This window comes from Oryctolagus cuniculus, chromosome X (genome assembly GCF_964237555.1).
Source record: "Oryctolagus cuniculus chromosome X, mOryCun1.1, whole genome shotgun sequence".
Taxonomy (NCBI): Eukaryota; Metazoa; Chordata; class Mammalia; order Lagomorpha; family Leporidae; genus Oryctolagus; species Oryctolagus cuniculus.
In genome coordinates, this window is record NC_091453.1 from 1,759,398 (window position 1) to 1,784,171 (window position 24,774).

Here is a 24,774-nt window from a genome sequence, read left to right on the forward strand (position 1 = left end):
AATGGCACCTTTCAGGCTTGCTTGCCTACAATGGTTATTGCTCATCTTTGCTCTATACCATACCCAAGAGCTCTTGTTCCACTCTTTCCAACGATCGTGGGTACAACATAGCCCTCCTGTTCTGGCAACCTACTTCCAGACTGGGTCAAAAGGCATCAGACACTAGGGAGGATAAAATAGTATTATTCTGGGTCTGATTGAATGTCCCTTGTGTTATAATAATTAAAAGATACTTATGTGTTGTATTTTTATTTTTATATATTTATTTGAAAAGCAGAAAGAGAGAAAAAGAAAGCTAGTTTACTCTCCAAATGCCCTCAACAGCCAGCAAGCTGAAGCTGGGAGAAGACAGGAACTCAATCCAGGTCTCCCACATGGGTGGCTCCAAAACAAGCCATCACAACTGCCTCCCAGAGTCCACATGAGAGGAAGCTGGAGTCAGGAGCCAGAGCTGGGCATTGAACCCAGGCACTCCAATATGGGATTAAGTATCCCAACTGGCATCTTAACCACTAAACCAAACACCCTCCCCATGTTGTACATTACAAATGGACTCCTATTCTGTGTGCAAAACTGATGTAAAATTCTTTTTCAAGCAATATTGTGAAAATAAAGATACTGACTCAATAAAAACAACTAGAAATTATTCATTCATGCAAGCAAAAGTTCCCTTTAAAAGAAAGTTCCAAATGGTAATAAACTTAATCTCCTTATAAATAATGAATGGGTCCCTTATAAGATATCCTTTATTTGCATATATTTCCTGAATGCATCATGGTATCTTGAATAGATTCTTCAGGAAGAGAAGAAGGAAGAAGGAAAGGAAGAAGCTAGGAAGGAAGGAAAGAAAATATCTATGCATTTGCTTGTGTGAGATAACTAGACATGCAAAATTTTTTATGAAAGGAAACAAAATGGAAATGGAAAATTGAGATAACTAGACATGTAAAATTTTATGAAGGAAAACAAGATGTAAAATGGAAAAGAAAATATTATGTTAAAGGGCCTCTTGATTTCAAAATAAGGTCTGGGGATTTGGACTTTGTGCTTCTTTTTGGTTCTTAACCTGTGTTCTCTCCTATTTCTTATTCCTTATCCAAAAATGATGGTAAATGTGCACATTTCTGGAATTTTAGCATTCTCATTCAAAATGAAAGAATTCACTGTACTCTTTTATATTATGATGTTTTATATTGTACTACTCTTGTGGGAAAAAAAAAAAAAAAACCATGGATGATGAAACCACACTGAAAAGACAGAAGTTGTCTGTGTTCACATTTCTTCTGTTGAACAAGTCCAGATAACACCATCCCAGCTGTTTTTTTCTGTACTGATTTGGTTTTCAGATGCTTTTTATGTATGGTTGATGATTGACTGTTTTCTAATTACCCAATGTGTTTGTCAAAGGCAGTAAGCAGGAGACATAAGTTCTATTTTGCTGTTATATTGACTGTCAAGGCTACAGCATGTCTCTGTTAGCGTAAAAAACTTCCCCAACAAGGATGTTTAGTGGAACAGATAAACCCCCTCTCTACCATAATAAACAGTAAGAAAAATGATCAAAAGAGGTTCATCCCAACATGAAGCATATCCTTTTCTTTTTCATAGTTGAGACTTTAGATTTTCTCCCCACTAGTTGCCCTGTGAAATTTTATTGCCTCCACTCCCAATTTAGCTTCCCGCTAATGTGCACCCTGGGAAGCAGTAGATGATGACTCAAGTGCTTGGGTCCCTGCTGAAGTTCCTGGCTCCTGGCTCTGGTCTAGGCCAGCCCTGGACAGTGGGTGGTAGATTCATTCATACATTGACTCTCTCTCTCTCTCTCTCTCTCTCAGATTTATTTATTTATTTATTTGAAAGGTGGAGAATTACAGTCAGAGGAGAGAGAGAGAGAGAGAGAGAGAGAGAGAGTGGAGGCGAGATCCAGTCCTAGGCTCTCTGATAATGCAAACAGGCATCCCAAATGGCAGCTTGACACTCTGTACCCTACACCTGCCTGCTCCTTTCCTTCCTTTTTCCTTTTATTTTACAGTGATGAAGAAAGTCAAACACAGTCTGCACCCACATGGAGCTGAAAGTATACATAATCAGAGCTCAATAAATGTGTGCTGATAGACTCACACATGAGATGGTAGCTGCTGAAGCTCATAGTCACATCCCTTCAAAAAGCCCTTCTCTCTATAAGTGGAAGAGTTTGAATTTGTGGGTTTAAGATTTTATACTTGGATAACAGTTTGTCTTGAGAACAATATACTTTGTAATATTTGAGTTTATTTATTTTTAGGAGAAGAATGAGATCTGATCTTTTGATTGGCAAACTATGACTTACTAAAAAACCATTTCAATCTCATGTACTCTTGAGCTGTATAGACTCCAGGAGAATAGTGAGACTTTGCATATAGAAATCTTTATGTGGTTAAACAGCTTCTGGATTCAACTAGTATGCAGGTGGCGGCAGCTTTACCTACTACGCCGTAGCACCAACCCCTCTCTCTCTCTCTCTTTTATTTATTTATCTATTTTTTATTTTTTGACAGGCAGAGTGGACAGTGAGAGAGAGAGAGAGAGAGAAAGGTCTTCCTTTGCCGTTGGTTCACCCTCCAATGGCCGCCGTGGCCGGCGCACCGCGCTGATCCGATGGCAGGAGCCAGGTGCTTCTCCTGGTCTCCCATGGGGTGCAGGGCCCAAGCACTTGGGCCATCCTCCACTGCACTCCCGGGCCACAGCAGAGAGCTGGCCTGGAAGAGGGGCAACCAGGACAGAATCCGGCGCCCCGACCGGGACTAGAACCCGGTGTGCCGGCACCACAAGGTGGAGGATTAGCCTAGTGAGCTGCGGCGCCAGCCTTCTCTCTCTCTTTACCTTTGCCTTTCGAATAAAAAAAAAGATAGAAAGAGGAAAACCAAGCACCTCTAAGAATATCATATTTAGTGTAAAGATACAGACTGTAAACAAATACATAAAACAAAGTGCTATCACCATTATAATTTAAACTGAGTATACATATAGTGGGGTTACAAAGCAATAGTTAATTCTATCTGGTTGGATGTGGGGAGAAAGTGAAGTGGGTTATGAAAATGTTGATGGAGACAAAGCTGTGTCAGGACTTTGGTAAGACCTACAGCTCTCTTACTTTTCTAGTCTTCTTCCTCCATAAAAACATATTTTAATAACTTGATTATAGTACAGTGAAATAAGAGTAATTCTCCGGGTGCTCAGGAGCACATCACCAGGAAGGCCAGCAGAGATCTCCCTGAAGGTCAAATGTTTAAATGAGAGAGCCTCAAGAAAGGTTGGAAGAGTGGCTGAGAGGCAGAGGGAATGCCTCGGCTAGTTAAAAAAGCCTGGAAATGAGTGATCTATGTATATAAGACATCAGAGAAGAAGGGGAGGGGGGCAGTGTTGTGGTATAGTGAGTTAAGTCACAGCACCAGCATCTCATAAAGGCATCTGTTAGAGTCCATTTAGGGAGTGAACCAGAGGATGGAAGACCTTTGTTTCACTCCACCCCCCTTTCAAATAAATAAAATAAATTTTTTTTAAAAAGGGTTGGAGATAAAAGAAAGGGATATGAGGGTCAAACCTCAACAGGCCCTATGTTAAGGAGCTTGGCTTTTTCCTAAGGACTGTGAAAAGCCATTTCAGTCTCTGTTGGGAGCCAACAGGACCAGGTTTGCATTTTGATACTCATTCAAGCTGCATTGCAGTCAATGGACTAGTAGATATTCTGAGGAGGCTCTAGGTCACCTCTTCAGATGCTGGGAATACTGGCTGTTGAAGGTTTCTAGCCTACTTCTTCAATGGAAATTGCATCCAGCCTCAGTGAACTGCCTTCCCCAAGTGTAGACTCTCCCAGCGAGCACTTAGAGCCAGGAGTGGCTAATGTGGAGGTCTAAGGCCAGGCCTCCTTTTTCTCAATCAGAAACAGCCCCAGCATCTGAGCTCCGTGAAGGATTGCTGGTTACTTCACCCTCTACCTAATTCTGATCTATTAGTTACCTACAGCTGCACAACACAGTACCATAAACTTAATGGCTTAAAAAATACACATTTATCATCTTGGCACACAGCTTAGCTGAGTCCTCTGCTCAGGCTGGAAAGTGTTGGCCAGACTGAATTCTCATCTATAGATGTGACTACACAAAAATATGCTTTTAAGCTCACTCTAGTTGTTAGAATTCATTTCCTTCTGGCTGTAGGACTGACCTAAGATTTTTTCTGGCTGTTGATTGGAGGCTGTCTTACATCCCAAGAGGTCACCAGAAATTCATAGAGGTCACCAGAAATTTGTAAAGGCTGCCCAGAGTTTCTTTTACATTGGCTTTGCCAACATGGTCACTTAGTGAATAAAGCCACCAAACAGTCTCCAGAATACGTCTGCTATCGCTTCTCAGCCTCTTGGTTAAGATCAAGTGCAGAATAAGTCTGCTAGCAAGACAGACTCATGTGAGTCTTTTAAAAGTTCATGGAAAGTGCATGTTAACTTTTCATTTCATTTTTCCATGGACTTTTCAAAGTATTCATATAATATAAAGTAACTGTAGGAATGTGAGAACTCATCATCTTTTCTCTATTCTTTTCATTAGAAGCAAGCAAAGCAAAGTCCCATACTCACGCAAGGGGAGGGGTCACATGAAGATGTCAGCAACAGGAGATAGGAATGATGGAGGCCACCTTAGAATCTGTCTGTCACACTTGCCTTCCTCTCTTCTTACAGGTGTCTCCTGAGAGCACTCCCCAGTAAACCTTCTGTCTGCAACTACGCATTTTAGAATCTGTATCGAAGGAGCAACAACAGAGGCAGGCAAGTAATTTAGAGGCTGCCGATGTAACATTAACTATGGTGACAACAGTAGGAGATTGAGTAGCAAATTTTATTTCCATTAATAAAGGCATAATCATTATTATTGGAATTTAGAATGATACATAGCTTATCTGCAAACAAAATCAATATCAAAACTGTAAGATGTCTTCGAACACAGACACATACAACAAAAATAATTCATTTCTAGTGCTGTAGAGCACATTAAACATAACTAATAAAAATTAGTCTCACTATGTTCTACAGTATGAAAATAAATCTCAGACCACAATCAGTCACATGCTAAAAATGAGAGGATTACCACTGTTAAATTAGCATATATTGAGCTTCTCAAAACCAACAAATAAACTTCCTTATTGGAGACTGATATTCAGAAATTGTATAGGCAGCTGTTGGTACAATAGCAGAAGAAAGTTCTAACCCGTATATCAACACTCCTTTTTATCTATTCAATTTACTTAATTACTTAGTGTTATACAGAGTAGTGTAATGAATATTCAAAAAGGATTTTCAATTATTTCTATACAATATTATAGGTATTTGCCACTGGAAAAACTATTTTTTAGGTCTTCAAAGTGTGAATACACACACACATATATCTGGCTTATTTCCAGAAATGTTTAAATCAATAACTACAAACACCTCATGACTTGAAAAATATTTTAGATTATTATAAATAGATAACAGCCTATGATTTCATGGTCTTCATGCTTATAACCAATTCCTTTCACTGTGAAGCATGTTTAAAATTTCTTACAAAAGAAGAATGATGAAACAAAATACATCATCTGCCTTTGGTATTTGGGATGCTCAGCAGTCGCAAAGAAATCAGTGTTGATTTTCTTGGGGAAGCAGAACAGCAGCCTTCAGAGAGGGGTGAGCCGCTCCTCCTCCGTCATGAAGGCATCATTAACGCACCCTCCCTTCGTGTCCAGCGGATCGCAGCGGATACCATTTTCAATTGTGATTGTGTTTTCACACTTATCTTCGGCATCACCAACTTCAGATGGTCCTTCGTTCTTCCTAAAAGCACGGAAAAAGAGTAATTGGGATCTGGGAAGAAAAAGCATGTCCGAGTATGGTACAAACATGGAAAGCAGAAAGAAGAATAGGGACCTTAAAAAGACAAAGTAATAGATAGTGTGTGTTTTCAAATAAATTTCGAAGACGATAAAAACTTCGAGAGATGAAAACATGCTATAAAGGTAAGAAGTCTGCAAAGATAATATACACAGATTGATTGGAACAAATGGTCTTATTTAGAATACTAAAATATATATGAATATGTTTATGAATGAATGCATATGTATATGAATGAATATGCACATATGTACGTATATATACATGTATACATTCACATACACACAAAATGCATCAAGGGATGGGAGGAAAACATGGCAAATTGCTAAGTTTAAAAATTTAGGTCAGGAGCCGGTGTTGTGGCATAGTGGGTAAATCTGCAGCCCATGGCACTGGCATCCCATATGCTCCACTTGTGATCCAGCTCCCCGTTTATGTGCCTGGGAAAGCAGCAGAAGATGGTCCAAGTGCTTGGGTCCCTGCATCCATGCAGAAGATCTGGAAGAAGCTACTGGTTTCTGGCTTCAGCCTGGCCCAGTTGTGGCTGCTTGGGGGAGTGAACCAGAGGTAGATGATTCTCTCTCTCTCTCTCTCTCTCTCTCTCTCTCTGTGTTTGTGTGTTTGTTTGTTTGTGTGTGTATAGGTAAGTAACTCTTTCAAATAAATAAATCCTTAAGAAACATTTAGTTCTAGGAGCAGGCATCAGGTGTAGTGGTTAAGACAACACTTGGGATGCTGGCATCCCCTATTGATGTTCTTAGGTTAGAAAACTGGGTTTGCTTCCAGTTCCAGCTTTTTGCTAATATACACCCTGAGAAGCATTAGGTGATGGCTCAAGTAGTCACATGGCAGACTTAGATTAAGTTCCCTGCTCCTGGCTTCAGTCTGGTCCGGTCCTGGCTATTGCTATTTAGGGAGTGACCCAACAGATGGGGAGGTCTTTCTGTGTGTGTGTGTGTGTGTGTATCTGCTTTTCAAATAAATAAAATAAAAATTTTAACTATAAACCAAAAAAATTAGCTCTAGGGAAACAAATTAATACAAAATTGAATTTAGTAAAATAAATTATTCTCACAGGATTTGACAATTCATGGTCCACAGATGTTGAGTGAAAATCAAATTAAAATGAGATATTAGAAAGCAAATTCATATTACTTTATATAAAGTAAGTAAGGCACAGTAGGTAAGCTACTGTCTACAGTGCTAGCATCCCATATGGGCGCTGGTTCAAGTCCCAGCTGTTCCACTTCTGATCCAACTCCCTGCTAATGCAACTGGGAAAACAGCAGAGGATAGCCCGAGTGCTTGGGCCCTTGCACACACGTAGGATACTCGGATAAAGCTCCTGGCTCCTGGCTCCTGGCTTTGGCCTGGCCCAGCCCTGGCTTTTGCAGCATGACCTAGCAGATGGAAGGTCTCTCTCTCTCTCCCTCCCTCCCTCCCTCCCTCCCTCCCTCTCTGCAACTCTGACTTTCAAATAAATAAATAAATCCTTAAAACAAACAAACAAACAAAAAGCAAGTAACTTGTAGATACTGCTGCTTGGCTCATTATAAAACAGTTGTGTTCATTTGTAAGTCAAATTTCTGGAACTTAGAGAACACTTTCTGATTTACATTACATACAACTCATAGCTGTGACTTTAAGTCATTGCAAAAAACTCTACATGACATGATAAATTTTTGGCTTTCTCATACCCTGACCTTTTGTAGATCCTTCTATCTTAATCCAGGCAGTAAGCATATCTTTAATATTTCCTTGAATGTGAAAGCTGTAGCCTTAAATTAAAATAATCTTTTCTGTCTTCTGTGAAAGACTAAGATCTACAGCCAATTATGCTTTGATATCAGAGTAAGGGAATAACGGGTGCCTGTAGGCAACCAGAGGGAGGATGGGTTTCTCCGAGGCTTTTCACAGGTTGGGTATCAGGGACATCCTTCCACAGTGGCACCACAGAAGCCTGATGGTAGCTATGAGGCTTCCAGGCTTTCCAAGGATCAGCTTGTCCAGGAGTCTATGGAAACCCCAAAGAGGCAGGCTCGAAGGAATGACCTGGCTGGGATGTTGGGCATTGCTGCAGTGACCAGGGTTACCTTCCATCACTATGGGAGTCCTTTAGGACCATGATGAGTCTCTGACAGATGAGAAGGTGCCCTGATGATGACCAAGTCAGCACTGCATGAGAGGTTATTTTAATATGATTTGTATTTTATATTTATTTATTTGAAAGGCAGAGAAAGAGAAAGAGAGAGAGAGAGAGAGAGAGAGAGAGAGAGAGAGACTGACTCTTCCTTCCACTAGTTCACTCCCCAGATGCCTGCAAAAGCCAGGCTTGGGCCAGGCTGAAGCCAGGAGCTAGGAATTCCATCTGGGTCTCCCATGTGGGTGGCAGGGCCCAAGCACTTGGGTTATCCTCTGCTGCCATCCCAGGTGCATTAGCAGGGAGCTGGATTGGAAGCCGAGCAGCCGGGACTTGAACTGGCACTCCCATATGCAATGCTGTTATCAAAAATAGTAGCATAAACCACTGTACCACTGTGCCTGCCCCTGATGATGTTTATTAAATAATTTCAAATAGTTGGAGTTTATTTTAAAAATGTAAAGTAGCATTCCAATACTGTAGATCACAATGTCCTCATTTGAAAGAATTCTGTCATCATGTATGGCATCATCAAATGTCCTAAGTGTCACTATAGATAAACATTGAGTTAGAGTCACTGTATTTTAAGCAGTCATTTATAAAACTTCTGACCTGATGCTGGGTTGGAAGCCAGGGATTATACTCTGAGAAATCTGGAAAAGGATAGGCTGCTGTGTTTTTTTACCCTCAAGGTGAAGAAACTGCCCTGACTGGCCCTTGCAAGCATCAACAACCAGTGAACAGCATAGGTTGGAGTAGACTAGAGTGTAATGTGATGAAGGGGTTTTCCAGCCAGATTAAATCACCCACCAGATAGGACTCACTTTGGCCCCTCCTCCTGTGGACAGGAGCATTGTCATTTTTCCATGTGTTCCAGAAACCGAAAGCAAACGACATTGTACAATTACCAATCACATCACTTCTATTCAAGTATGCAACATTCATTAATGACTATGTTTTGAAAGCCTGCTATGTGTGTGGAAGAGACACCATCCTGGTACTAAAGAAAAAGGCTAATGCGTCTGAGAAGGCATCAGAGGATGGCCCAAAATCATGCATCCACCCTCCCCTCCTTACCAATACTTTATAAAAGAGAGGAGTAGTTTCTCACAGGGATGAAGCCCTAGTTACAAACATTTTTGTAAATTATCATAAAAAAGTCTTGCTCAAGAAAATTCCCCCCAAATCACTCCACATGGGGCTTTTAGTGAATAACATTTTCTCACAGTGATGAATATATTTTAAAAAGTTCAACCTTACCCTGTAATTTGTTTAAGCATAAAACACACATGACAAAAACTTTAGTGGATAGCACATTCTGAGGTAGGTGGCAATGCAAACACAGTCTTAGAAATAATGGGTTGATGCTTCCCTTCCCCATTATATACAAATGTATGTCTAACCATGTATGCTCAACTGAATGTTCATTTATTTTGTTCCCTCTACTGGGTCCATTTTGCAAATGGTAGAAGGGGGCAAGTGGTAGGGCTGGGGTCTGATTGCTGCAATGAAACCTAGGGAGACTCCTGGGCAGCAGCTTTCCTCATTCTTTCTCTCTCCCAGTCCTCTTCCAATCATGTGGCCTCCATGTGGGTGTTATGGGCATGTGAAAAACCACTGCTGTGCCCATTACCTCCCTGTTCCCTTCCTCACCCAGAGGGTGTGGCTGATGAGGTCTTCTGGTGTCCTAGTGACCACTCTCTGTCCCCTGTTCTGGTATTTCCCTTCCCATCAGTTTCCCTTTTCAGTCAAGGTTGTCTCCCCACCCCCACTCCCAGCCTCTTCTCCGCATGTTGCTGAAGGTCCAGGCTCCCCTTAAGTTCCATGCTTGAACAATAAAGTGGAAATGACAACAAAAACAGAAGTAATGGGTTGACAGTATCTATTTTCCAGTTGCTTCAGTAAACAGTGGTTTTATGGAGTTAGGAGAAAAATGGAAGAGAGCTGGACATGTGCAAATCCGTGTAAGGAATCTCGCCTGTACCTCCCTAGCTACAAGGAAAAATAACCCATTTTGGTCACCACAAAGGAATGGGAAGAACTAAAGAGAAAGATGCAAACAGAGGAGAGAATTTTGCCTTCTTTCAAAGAAAGATAATTTCTCAACCCCAAAGATTCTGGGAAGTTGCTGTGGAAACTTATCCAACTGAACTGTGTCAGTAACAAATTAGGTACATATTGTGCTTTTGCGACCTTAGATCTGGTAGTTCAGAGTCTTGGTATTGCTTGGCAAACTTCAGTGTCAGTGACTTGCTGGCTGATAGACATGATAAGCAGCTCAAAGGTTATCTAACAGTAATAGGACACTCTGTCACATTTCATAGTGTATGCCATAATAAACTGATTCACTGCCTGTGCATTGCTCTTATAAAGAATACTAAAAGTTAACTATATCTCTGGATCATTTTGCTTTGATATTCTGCTAGAAACATGAATTCTTTTTCCTGAAAAATAAAATTGAGTGTTAATGACTTCCAATGATCCTGGAATGGCAGGTAGTTCAGGAAGAGGATGGAAAATCTGTGTGACTAAACTACCCGGAACTAGCTCCTCAGAGCCTTGAGAGTGGCTATCTCTCATAATGAGAGTGGATATCTCTTTGCCCCAAGAGGAGAAGGGCAAAATAGGGTGTAAATGAAGTAGCAGGTGGCAGTAGGAGATAGAGAGTGTAGAAGAATAGGGTATAAAGATAAAGTAGCTAAAAGCAGAAAGGGCACTTCTGTGGCCCTTCAAACACAACAGAACTTAAGAGTTAAGAATTACAAATAGCCAGAAAACAACAATAAAAGACAGACAAATATGATTTTCTTACAGGACAGAATCCATTTTGGGGCTGTCTGCATATCAGTCTAGATGGTCCCTGGGGAGATATCAACGTTAATGGAATGATTTGAGTGCTCATTACAGCACAGTGGGACTAGGCTTTGGAATCAATTTTATCTGGTCTTAAATCTTGATACCACAACATTCTAACTATGTGACTGCAGGCAAATCGCTTTGGATCTCCCATGGAATGGCAATAATAATGATAAGTATCTTGCATTGTAGAAATCAGACTAGCTGCTTGTATGCATTAACTCATTTAATTCCTACTGCAACATTATGTAGACTTTATTATTATCCTTATTCTTCAAAAGAAACTGAGACTCAAATATGTAGAGCAATTTGTCTTTTAGAATGGAATAAGATTGGTGAAAGGAATTGACCAAGAATTTTATTTAGTCTTCCTCATCTCCTTTCAAAACACACCTACATAGGATTGCTATTGGGTATGTATATTTAAGAACGTATATAAAAACAATTATTAACAACGATATTTCTCATTTTACTTACACACAGCATCTCAAATGGGCACCAGTTCAAGTCCCGGCTGCTCCATATTTTTTAAAGATTTTATTTATTTATTTGAGAGGTAGAGCTACAGAGAGAGAGAGAGAGAGAGAGAGAGAGAGAGAGAAGGTCTTCCATCCACTGGTTCACTCCTCAAATGGCTGCAACAGCCGGGGCTGAGCTGATCTGAAGCCAGGAGCCAGGAGCTTCTTCTGGGTCTCCCACATGGGTGCCATCTTCCACTGCTTTTCCAGGCCACAGGCAGAGAGCTAGATCGGAAGAGGAGCAGCCAGGACACAAACCATATGGGACAAGGCTTAGCCTACTATGCCGCAGAGCGGGCCTCACCAGCTGCTTCACTTTTGATCCAGCTTCCTGCTAATGGCCTGGGATAGCAGTGGAAGATAGCCCAAGTATTTGGGCCCCTGCCACCCACGTGGGAGACCTGAAGAAGTTCCTGGCTGTGGCCTGGCATAGCCCTGGCCATTGTAGCCATCTGCGGAGTGAAACAGTGGATAAAAGATCTCTCTCCCTCTCTCTCTCTTTTGCTCCCTCCCTCTCTCTCTCTCTCTCTGTAACTCTGACTTTCAAATAAATAAATAAATATTTTAAAAAAGAATTTATAAGGATGTGAAGTTTCAGTATATGAAAGTATTGACTGAACCCTATCTCCTGTGTGAAAAACAAGGTTTATGGAAATCCAAAGGTACTTCTATTTACTACCGGCCTTATGTGAATAAAAGTATAACCAGAAACAAATCAAGCAAATTTACTAATGACTGTTCAGCTGTGAGCATTCACTAGGGTTCTTTGTTCTAAGCCCCTGCCTGACCTGGTTTTGTTACCAGCTATAAGATTATAATCTCCTTGCAGGCAAAGACCATCCATGTTATCTGTGTTTGCCTCTTCCATACTGTATGCTAAAACTCTTACCACAGAACGGATAATCAATAAAGAAATAATATATTTTTACTTCTCTGGGCTTTGATTTCTGGAGAGTTGAATTTAGACAATCAGTAAGGTCCCTTCCTAAGACCCAGTTGTGACTATAGACCCAATTAAAGTCTAACATTATAACAGTCTATTTATATACCAGATTCATAAATCAATTCTACTCTGTACATGTATGTCTGTAATTATGCTGTGTCTTGGACTCTTTTCTATACCACAAAGTGGCAGATTATATAAAATTAGCACTTTGTAACTTCATTTTATGGTGATACTAGTAATTTACATTGACATAGCACTTTCTAATAAGCAAAGCATTCTTCGATTTTGTCTTCTCATCAACATAATCACTTGGACCACTTTTCGTATGTGATCTGCTTAAGGTCACTCAGTTAATAAATGCTAGAGCCTAAGACAGGAACCTGAAACCAAGAGTTTTGGTCCATTGTTCTTTCCATTAAGGCACATCACCATAACTGTCATCATCACCACCACCACCACCATCATGATAACTAAGGCATCTACTTCTGGGCTGGGGTGAGACACAGCTACAGTACAGACTTGCAGTTCATCTTGTTTGCCTTTCCACCTGTTCAGTTCCCAAACTGTTGCCCAAAAGTAAAAAATTACCTTTTCAACATTTTTCCTGCAACAAATCTCTCATTTCCATAAACTGCTACTCTCAACAAGGTGGTAATAGAGAAGCAAACTCCTCAAATTATTTCACAAGGAAGTAGTAGCTGTAGCAGTGAACTGGAGCTGACTGACACAAGTTTTCAAGGGTGAACTGTTAAATATTCATGTCTTTTTGGCCTTAATAGAAAAGTGCCAAATGCTACAAAGCAGATTTTTTTAGATAGCTGGTTAACCAGTTCACCACTATTATAGCGACCAGTAGATCTCATAGGATCATTTGCATTTTAAAATAGATGTTTATTCAGTATGGTAGTAGCATCAAGACAGAAACACAGACCAATGGAACAGAATAGCAAATACAGAGAAAAATCCACTCATTTACAGTCAACTGATCTTCAATAAAGTGGTCAAGAATACACAATGAGGAAAGAATAATCTCTTCAATAAAAAATGTAGGGGAAACCTGGACATTCAAATGAAGAAGAAGGAGATTAGACCATTTTCTCACATCAAATACAAAAATAAACTAAAAATTGATGAAGTACTCAAATGGAAGACCTGAAACTATAAAACTAGTACTAAGAGAAAACATGGAGAGCTCCATGACATTAGTCTGGGCAACATATTTTTTAATATGACCCCAAAAGCACAGACAACAAAAACAAAACTAGACAAATGGGATTGCATTAAACTAAAAAAACTTCTATACAGCAAAGGAAACAATATAGTGAAGAGGCAACCTATGGAATGGAAGGAAATATCTGCAAACCATACATCTGTTAAGGGGTTGATATGCAAAATACATAAGTAATTCAAATAACTCAACAGCAAGAAAACATATAACCCAATTAAAAATGGGCAAAGGATCTCAACAGAAAACTGCCAAAAGAATACATATAAGTGGCCAAAAGATATATGGAAAATACTGAACATCACTAATAATCAGGGTAATGCAAATAAAAGTCATAATGAGATATCACTTCACATCTATTAGAATGGTTGTTATCAAAAAGATGAAAGATAATTAAGTGTTGTCCAGGATGTAGGAAAAGGGGGAGCCTTTGTACACTGTTGATGGGAATGTAAATTAGTAGGACCACTATGGAAATCAGTGTGGAAGTTCCTCAAAAACTTAAAAATGGGCACCAGTGCTGTGGCATAGTAGGCTAAGCCTAAACCTGTGGTGCTGGTATCCCATATGGGTGAAGGTTCGAGTCCTGTCTGTTCCACTTCCAATCCAGCTCTCTGCTATGGCCTGGGAAAGCAGTAGATGGCTGAAGTGCTTGGGCTCCTACACCCATGTGGGACACCCGGAAGAAGCTCCTGGCTCCTGGCTTTGGATCAGCCCAGTTCCGGCTGTTGGGGCAATTTGGGGAGTGAACCAGCGGATGGAAGACCTCTCTCTCTCTGCCTCTCTCTCTCTCTCTCTCTCTCTCTCTCTCTGCCTCTGCCTATCTGTAACTCTGCTTTTCAAATAAATGAATAAAAAATCTTTATAAAAGATTCTACTTGGGATGTTTGCATCCCATATCATATTTCCTTAATCCAGGTTCTGGTCCCAATTCCACCCTCCTGTTAACGCACATCCTGGGAGGCAGCAGGTAATGGTTTAAGTAATTGGCTCACTACCACCATGTGGGAGACTTGATTGAGTCCCTAGCTCCAGATTTTGGTTTGGCCCAGAACTGTCTGTTGCAGGCATTTAGAGGGTAAACCAACAGATAGGCTATCTTTCTCTTTCAAATAAAGTAATTTTTAAAGATTTATTTATTTATTTGAAAGGCAGAGTTACAGAAAGGGAGAGACAGAGACAGATCTTCCATCTGCTGGTTCACTCCCCAAATGGCTGCAATGGCCAGGGCTGAGCCAGGCCAATGCCAGGAGCCAGGAGCCTCATCCAGGTCTTCCATGTGGATGCAAGGGCCCAAGCACTTGGGCCATCATCTGCTGCTTTTCTAGGTCATTATCAGGGAGTTGGATAGGAAGTAGAGCAGCTGGGACTCAAACTGGCACCGATATGAGATGCCAGTGCTGCAGACAGCAGCTTAACTCATTAAACCACAGCATTGGGCCCTCAAATATATTAATTTTTTAAAATAATATTTTCTGTGAACTTCTCAAAATTTTTATTAGTTTATTTTTATTTATTTGAAGGCAAAGAAGTAGGAGAGAGAGAGAGAGAGAAGAGAGAGAGATCTTCACTCTTCAAATGCCAGGGATGGGTTAGGCTGAGTCCTGGAGCTAGGAACTCAATCTGGGTCTCCTACATGAGTGGCAAGGGCCCAAGTACTTGAGTTATCTCCTGCTGCCCTTCAGTGTGCATATTAGCAGGAAGCTAGAATCGAGAGTGGAGGTGAGAGTTGCACCTAGCCACTCCAATATGGGTTGCAGGCATCCCAGGTGGAGCTTAATCACTGTGCCAAACACCCACCCTCATGAACTTTTTTAAGCCCCCATCATATGTTAAGGGTATAACTGGTATTTGAGTTTACCTATTTTGGGCTCCAGTGATTGTAATTTTCCATTCGTGGTTCTGCATAACCAAATTAGTGCTGTGTTGACAAAGCTAACAGAATTATTGAAGTTTGTTTGAGAATTGGTCTCAATAGTATGTTTAAATATACATATATCTTCAGTGACTCTGGCACTGTTCTCAAAGAAGAAGAATGGTGAGTTTTTTTTTTTAATTTTTTTATTTTCTTGACAGGCAGAGTGGACAGTGAGAGAGAGAGAGAGAGAGACAGAGAGACAGAGAGACAGAGAGAAAGGTCTTCCTTTTGCCGTTGGTTCACCCTCCAATGGCTGCTGCGGCCGGTGCATCGCACTGATCCGAAGCCAGGAGCCAGGTGCTTCTCCCGGTTTCCCATGCGGGTGCAGGGCCCAAGCACTTGGGCCATCCTCCACTGCACTCCCGGGCCATAGCAGAGACCTGGACTGGAAGAGGAGCAACCAGGACAGAATCCGGTGCCCCGACTGGGACTAGAACCCGGTGTGCCAGCGCCGCAGGTGGAGGATTAGCCTAGTGAGCGGTGGCACCGGCCAGAATGGTGAGTTAGATGATCCTACAGTCCTGCCAGGTCTTCTAAGGTTAAGGTTTGTACCACACAGACTATGCTTATTATTATCTAGTATGGATTGGATTGTTGAGCATTTCTTTGACGGTCTTCCTCTGGACTAAAGGTTGTGGGGGTAGCTCCTATCTTTTCCATGACTAAAAAGGGCTTTCATCACAACTATCAGGGCTGTCCCCACTTCAGACTGCACCCTCTCCTCATCTTTGAAGAAATATTTTGCTGGAGAGACACCCATCAGGGGTTGTATCAAACTTAAAACACAATATACAATTTATTTCCAGGAAGTTGTCCTAACTGTCCGGACTGTATTTGCTAATTGCTGATGCTCTCCAAGTTTACACAAGAGATTTGCCCATCTGCTTTCCTGGTTAGAACATGAGATAAATTTGTGAAGGCAAGGTTGTGACAACAACTGCATTTCTCCCAGGTAACAGATTATGATGCTGCACACCCAATTGTTACATTACTGCAGAATATGTTCAGAAGGAAAGAGATAGCTGATCCCAACACAAACTAGCTGAATGACCAGCAAATGGAAAGATAACAAAATAATAGTGATGGCTAACACTAAGTGCTCACTATGTACCAGATCCTAGTTTAAGCACTCTACCGTATTAACTCTTTTTATCCCAACAAGTTAATTATTTCCAGCACACCTCAGGTCACTCTAGAAAAGTTATCTATGCACAGAGAGCAAAGATAAATTTAACCATTCTGCTTCTAGCACCAGAAACCATATTCGCCTAAGCTTGGTTTCCCTGACTCATTGTTTGTACTTCCTGCTATCCACACAGTTAATGGATTATATACAAAGGCAGAATCTTAAAAGATAAATACTTTGAATCTAAGCAATCTATCTACAGACTCCATTCTTCTAACTCCTACACCATGTTGAACTGGGAGGAAATTAGGACCCAAGAAGATAAAGTGCATTCACTGCGGTTATAATAGACATCACAGAAACATAGCAACTCCAGATTGATATAAAACATAAAAATGTTAAACATAGAAATTCAAATTTTGAAAAAGTATATTCTTTAATATTCTTAAAACCAAAACAACACCTTGTACCAAGACTCTTTATCTTACATTTCATGATGAAATCATCAAGAAAGTACAACTTGATCCTATTCTTTTGAGTTTATTTTGGGGTTTAGACATAAGCCAAGTTTTTGTGAAAAAAATTACAAACATCTATATTTAAAATGATTACCTTCTACTAGTAACTAGGGTGAAACAGGGAAAGTAGTAAACCTCAGGAGAAGCATTTAGAAAACACAGACTTGGGCAAACACATCCCACATGTCCCCTGTGGGTACCAACCCTTTAGAAAACCATGCCCATGTGATTTTTGAAATGCATGTCCCTATAATTTCTGCCTAGCAGAATTCATCTTCCTCTGTATCAGAAGGGAAGGTTCAGAAGCATCAGAGCATTCAATGAAGAGTTAAGGATTTTCTCTTTTCCCCCCACCCTGGATTAGAAGTACTTATAAATAAAATTATTTTCTACTTTAGTCAAACTAAGAAATCCTGTTTCCTCTCTTCATCATTGTCTCAGTAACTCTCCCAGTGGTCTGAAATTCCCTCTTGAAGCAATATCAATGATTTAGACATCAAAGTTTGCAAGTGCTCCAGCATCCAAGTAAATGAACTCAAGGACTAGGAACCAATATATAATTTGTTGAATTGAAAGCTCTCAAATGAAGTGAATTAAAATAACCTAGATATTCATTAAAATGAATCCCCTTCAGAGATTCTAATTTAGTGGGTTTTACACAAGGTCAAGGACCCTACATTTTTGAAAAACCAAGTGTTCCAGGTGGTTCTGATGCAGGGAGTTGATTCAGAGAGGCCGTGAGGAATATAGCTTCATATTATAGGCACTAGGAGGGTGAAAGTCCATCAACAAGGGGTAAGTATAAAACAGCACAAGGAAATCTGGGAAAGAATGGTGGCCTTCAGGCACTGGGCCAAGAAGAGGCAAGCCAAGATAGGGAAGCATGGACAGAACTGTGGAACTGTTGGCACTGGAGCTGGACAACAACCAAGATTAACCCTGCCCACCCAAAAAGTCTGCTTAGCTCTGTGTATTCAGCTTATAAAATCACAACACATATATTAAAATCAAGTCTGGATATAAAATATGTGGTATAGAACAGAGAGAAAGACAGTGATGAAAGTAGCCTCATTAAGTATGGGACATAGACTTTTAAGAACATCTAAAGACAGAAGCATATCTAGAAAATTTTCTAATTTTTTTCAAAGCTTAAAAAAAGTCTTATCTTTGGCCGAGGAAAATGCTCTCAATTTTTCTAGTTCATGAGTAAATGGGAAAATGTTCTTTAAAGCACTGCCTTTGAATATCTTACCTTCTACGTTGCTGGATCCCTGACAAAATCAGCAGTGCAATTGCAACAACAACAATACAAAATATCACACCAAATATGATGATCCAGACGGGCACAGATGGGTCCGTGGGTGGTGCAAGAGTAGAAGGAATTTTTAAAAATTCCAGAGTCTGGTCATTCAAGAAGAAGGCATTGTTGATCCGGTCTCTATTCATTCTAAAATATAATAATTAAAAACATATAAGACCAAAAAAAACACATTGGGAATAAAATACAGACCTGTCCCTCAATGATTATAAATAGCTTTATCAACAAAGCATCCTTGTAGCGGGAGACTTCAGGTTCCCTAGAAAGTTTGCTGAAGGCCATCATGCCAGTTCCTTTTAATAAGCTGCAGCACTGGCTGTCAGAAAGATGCCCGGCCGGCGCCATGGCTCACTAGGCTAATCCTCCGCCTTGCGGCGCAGGCACACTGGGTTCTAGTCCCGGTTGGGGCGCCAGATTCTGTCCAGGTTGCCCCTCTTCCAGGCCAGCTCTCTGCTGTGGCCAGGGAGTGCAGTGGAGGATGGCCCAAGTGCTTGGGCCCTGCACCCCATGGGAGACCAGGATAAGTACCTGGCTCCTGCCTTCGGATCAGCGCGGTGCGCTGGCCGCAGCACGCCGGCCGCGGCGGCCATTGGAGGGTGAACCAATGGCAAAAGGAAGACCTTTCTCTCTGTCTCTCTCTCTCTCACTGTCCACTCTGCCTGTCAAAAAATTAAAAAAAAAAAAGAAAAAAAAAAAGAAAAAAAAAAAGAAAGATGCCCATCTATGCACTGTTGCCCTCCACTGTTGTGAAAGTTCTGGAAGCAACCAGAGGTCCTGAGTTTTGAGTTCTGCTCACCATGCTTATTTCCTGAGAGGTAACATTTAGATTAGAATGATAGAACTCTAAGGTGGCTTACATAAATATTCAGCACACTAAAAAAATAAAATTATATGCAAAAAGTAGGAGACAAACATCAAAAGAAAATAAAACTGGGGGTAGAAAAGAAAATATGAACCAGGAATGGCTTCAAATCCATCAATTTAATTGTTTTTCATTGATCCAGCAACGATTTGCCAAAAGCTTTTTTTTTTTTTTTTTTTTTGACAGGCAGAGTGGACAGTGAGAGAGAGAGACAGAGAGAAAGGTTTTCCTTTTCCGTTGGTTCACCCCCCAATGGCTGCTGTGGCCAGTGTGCTGCGTCGATCTGAAGCCAGGAGCCAGGTACTTATCCTGGTCTCCCATGGGGTGCAGGGCCCAAGTACTTGGGCCATCCTCCACTGCACTCCCGGGCCACAGCAGAGAGCTAGACTGGAAGAGGGGCAACCGGGACAGAATCCGGTGCCCCGACCAGGACTAGAACCCGGTGTGCTGGCACCGCAGGCGGAGGATTAGCCTATTGAGCTGCGGCGCTGGCCATGCCAAAAGCTTTCTAAGTATCAGACCTTGTTCTGGGTGCTGAAGATACAAAGTAAAATAAAAATACTAAGGAGTTTATGAAATAGAAGGGTGACAGATTAATATAGCCACAACCACAGTGCAGTGCACCATCTTCTGTGAAAGAGGCAAATATGGGCACAGCCAGAGCTAGTGGGAGGGTCAACTGTATTATGATGAGAATTCAAGGCTGCTTTTCTACAGGGGCAATTTTTGAGCTGTGTTTTGAGGCACAGTAGGAGTTCTTTAGACTAAAGCCTGTATTGAGCACAGGCATGGAGACATGATAACATATGGCTTGGTTAGTAAACTACAAATTGTTCCTTATGATGTAGGTTATGGTGCATTAGGAACCCCGTTGTGGTGACTTGGGAGCCCCAAAGTCTAGAAAATTATAAAGAGGGACGGCGCTGTGATGCAGCGGGTTAACGCCCTGGCCTGAAGCACCAGCATCCCATACGGGTCATATGGGTGCCGGTTGGAGACCCAGCTGCTCCACTTCCTGTCCAGCTCTCTGCTGTGGCCTGGGAAAGAAGGAGAAGATGACCCAAGTCCTTGGGCCCCTGCACCCATGTGGGAGACCCAGAAGAAGCTCCTGGCTCCTGGCTTCGGATCGGCGCAGCTCCGGCCGTTGTGGCCAATGAGGGAATGAACCATCAGATGGAAGACATCTCATTCTCTCTCTCTCTCTGTGTAACTCTAACTTTCAAGTAAAATAAATAAATCTTTTAAAAAAAGAAAATTATAAAGGTTAATGTATTACTCTTCCTGGGAAAATGTACATACTTGGTGGTGGTAGCAATTAGGCCGAGGTTGGTAGATAAGACTTATTCAACTGAAAACAGATTACTGCATTTATTTATTTTTTTTTTATTTTTTATTTTCTGACAGGCAGAGTGGACAGTGAGAGAGAGAGACAGAGAGAAAGGTCTTCCTTTTGCCGTTGGTTCACCCTCCAATGGCTGCCGCGGCCGGCGCGCTATGGCCAGCGCACCGTGCTGATCCGATGGCAGGAGCCAGGTACTTATCCTGGTCTCCCATGGGGTGCAGGGCCCAAGCACTTGGGCCATCCTCCACTGCACTCCCTGGCCACAGCAGAGAGCTGGCCTGGAAGAGGGGCAACCTGGACAGAATGCGGTGCCCCGACCGGGACTAGAACCCAGTGTGCCTGCGCCGCAAGGTGGAGGATTAGCCTAGTGAGCCGCGCGCCGGCCAGATTAGTGCATTTCTAACCAGAATTTTCAAAGTAGCTGAGGAGATTCTTTGGAGATATTTTACGACCTTTACTAAATTTATACTATAAAAAAATTGACTTCATATATCTCTAGAGTAGTCTTGGAAAACAGAAACATATTTGGGCCTTGTGTGACTTAAGATTTTCCAGAGGTAGGTGTTTAATGGAATGGTTAACATGCCATTTGAGATGCTCCATCTCATATCAGAGTGCCTGGGTTTCAGTCCCAGCTCCACTTTGGATTCCAGCTTCCTGCTAATGTGTACCCTGGGAGGCAGCAAAGGATGGCTGAAGCGCTTGGATCCCTACCATCTATGTGGGCAACCAGGACTGAATTCTGGCTCCTTCCTTTGGCCTGGCTATTCTGGGCATTTGGAGAGTGAATCTGTGGATGAAAGATCTCTCCGTGTCACTCTGTCTGTCCTTCTGCCATTCAAATAAGTAAAAATAAATAAATATTTCTTAAAATTGAATATGTGCGGGAACGGCGCCGTGGCTCACTTGTTAATCCTCTGCCTGTGCAGCCAGCATCCCATATGGGTGCCGGGTTCTAGTCCCGGTTGCTCGTCTTCCAGTCCAGCTCTCTGCTGTGGCCCGGGAAGGCAGTGGAGGATGGCCCAAGTCCTTGGGCCCTGCACCCGCATGGGAGACCAGGAGGAAGCACCTGGCTCCTGGCTTCGGATCGGCGCAGTTCTGGCCATTGCAGCCACTTGGGGAGTGGACTGGTGGAGGGAGGACCTTTCTTTCTGTCTTTCTCTCTCACTCTGTCTGTAACTCTGCCTATCAAATAAATAAATAAAATCTTTAAAAAAAATTGAATATGTGCTCTTGAGATATAAATTTTTTAAATAATGTCCTAGTAACTGTACTAAAAAAAGCATAAGTAATTTTAATAATGTATTCTTCATCCAATATAGCCAAGGAAATATAATAAAATATGAATTGGTTCACATTTTATCTCGTACTAAATCTTTTAGAAATTTGATGTGTATTTTACTGATAGAGGACACCACATTTTGGATTAGCCACATTTCAGTGTTTCCTAGGCACTTGGCTACAGTCTGTGAGAAATAGCTTGAGCATCTCTGCAGACCAGCACCAGGCCATCAAGGAAGACCTCCTTTAACAAATAAACCTCTGCTGAGGCATGATTATTTGTGGATGTGAAAGAGAACCCCAGCCAGATAATCTACAGCAAAGGATCATTTAAATGTCATGTTTTATCAAACTATGGAATGTTTTCATTTTTCATAACCTAATACTGATAATCTGGGAACACAAAACTTTCCACAAAATAATGAACTCTACTGCTAAGCTATAACTCAGAGAATAATGCAATGTTATTGTGAGTTCTCTTTCTGTCTTCCTGGTTGTTTAGTCCTTTGCTATTTTCTCACTTTGGGTTGGGAATGTGCTCTATCTCCTTTCAGGCTGATTGGAAGTTCTAGCTCAGGGCTGATTAAATCTCCACCATCAACTGCAACCCCCAATTGGTATCAGTGACTATGGATATCTTTCAGCCAAAAGGGTCACTGAGGGGCCCCACTATGGCTCACTAGGCTAATCCTCAGCCTGTGGCGCCGGCACACTGGGTTCTAGTCCTGGATGGGGCACTGGATTCTGTCCCGGTTGCTCCTCTTCCAGTCCAGCTCTCTGCTGTGGCCTGGGAGTGCAGTGGAGGATGGCCCAAGTGCTTGGGCCCTGCACCCCATGGGAGACCAGGAGAAGCACCTGGCTCCTGGCTTCGGATCAGTGCAGTGCCGGCCCTAGCGGCCATTTGGGGAGTGAATCAATGGAAGGAAGACCTTTCTCACTCTCTCTCTCTCTCTCTCTGTTTATAACTCTACCTGTCAAATTAAAAAAAAAGAAAGAAAGAAAGACAGGGTTTCATTCAAAAAACAAAACAAAACAAAACAAAAAAACAAAAGGGTCACTGAATCAGGTCAGGCCTTCACAAAACAGCTGCAAAAGACTTCTCAGAACCAGCTGATCATCTCCTTGTCTCATTCCATAGGTGTGAAAATTCTAGTAAAGAGGAAAAATCACTGGACCTGGTGGCAATATGCGTAGTTCCAAGTCCTCCCTCTTTGTCATTTCAATATTAATTTCTCTGAGCCTCAGTTTTCTCATCTATAAACCAGGGACAATAATAATCACCCAAAATAATCAGTATTAGTATTAAATGTCACACTTGCATAAGCACTTGCCTTGTAAACCAGAAGGAATTGTGGAAATATTAGGAAGAGCAAGTATTATTTGCCCAACCACATAGATTCTTCAGTTTTGAAATTCCCATTACCTTGCCCTCTAGGGGCCAGCTCCGTTTTTTTCACTCTATCCTTCCCTCTTGCTATGTTTTACTTTATTTTCATCTTATCCTGTACCATTCTCATTACCTAACATAAATTCTTATTCTATTGACCATTCTCACCCTCCAAATAGTTTTTCCTGCAAGGACCCACTTTGTTGTGAATATATTCATCGACTTCCACAACCTTCACCCCAAACACTCATTCTTCCTCCTCACATCAGCTGAACCCTCGCTTAACCATGGCATCTTCATTTTGCTTCCAGCCTTTCCAGATTGCAAGACTTGAATAAAATTGCTTTTCACATGAAATATGATACTTCAAATTCTTGCTACCTAAGTAGTGGGTCTTAACAGTATTTTTAGTAGCAAAAGTGCAGAAACAATTTAGTTCTAACCTTCTTCTTAGAGCAGATTAAACCATTTCCCATTGGTATAGATCCTTAGTGCATTTGCTGCAGCAAGAGAAGTAGATGATTGTCCACAAAAACCTTTGACATGTTATTATATACTCGTTATCTTAAGTGTTAATAGTTTACAGAAAGTAAATGATTTCTTTCAATAAGTATTTGTCCTTGATAAAGTGAATAATATGCTTTTCAGCAACTTGTAAGTCTTTTGTAGGTAGAGTTACTCTGCCTTGTTCTTTCTTTTTCAGAAAACAGTTGATTTCCTGAACTCATTCTTGTAATATATCTTTGTCCAACATCAATCACCTGCATTATTCGAAGTTCTAATACACATAAAGTATGCATTAATTGAAATAAAAATGAATTGTTTCCTCTGCTTTTTGGAAGTAAATAATTTGTTTCACATTGGAAAGTTTGTTAGCCTCACAATGAGAGGAGGTGGTTAACTGTTAGGAAAAATTGTGAAAGACTTACAAAGACAAAAAATTACTAGATTTGCTACTTTTTTATTTGGTATCCTTCCTAGTACTTTTTTTTGTGGAAAATTTCTACATCTTGTTGTGTCTGAGCTACTTTGCAAATTTATAAGTTCTAGAAAACCAACATAATATAAATGATTCTTGTCCTTAGCATAACAAATGAATTGTGTCTGATGAAAAATGACTGGGTACTGCCTGACAGACTGATGCAACTTTTTGTGAGTGCATTTTGCTACTCCTCATTGGTATACATATATGGTTCCTTGAAGTCTCCTTTGAAGTGGTTTTACGGTCTTGACTAGTTACCTCATTAGTGACATAATAAAATTTTTGACAGTATTTATTTTTTAATTTGAATGAAAGTAATGATTTTACCTTTGATTAAAAAATGTAAAGATTGTACATTGAGTGAAGAATGTAAGTCCCTAGAGGTCCAAATATGTGAATGTCTATCTTGGTATTAAAGTAAAAATCAAAGGTACAACATGTCCCTCAAAACTT

General features: G+C 41.1%; 1 protein-coding gene across 2 annotated transcripts in view; it reads right to left on the reverse strand.

Annotated features, from left to right (window-relative positions):
- Positions 1–4,855: 4,855 nt before the first annotated feature.
- Positions 4,856–24,774, reverse strand: part of CLTRN (collectrin, amino acid transport regulator) — a 41,948-nt gene continuing 22,029 nt past the window's right edge. For both annotated transcript variants that reach the window (XM_002719875.5, XM_008272379.4), the window contains exons 5-6: positions 18,402–18,596; positions 4,856–5,845 (exon numbers count right to left, since the gene is read on the reverse strand). In XM_002719875.5, the coding sequence (XP_002719921.1) occupies positions 5,689–5,845; positions 18,402–18,596 (352 nt within the window). In that variant the 3' untranslated portion in view covers positions 4,856–5,688. The remainder of the gene's footprint in view (positions 5,846–18,401; positions 18,597–24,774) is intronic.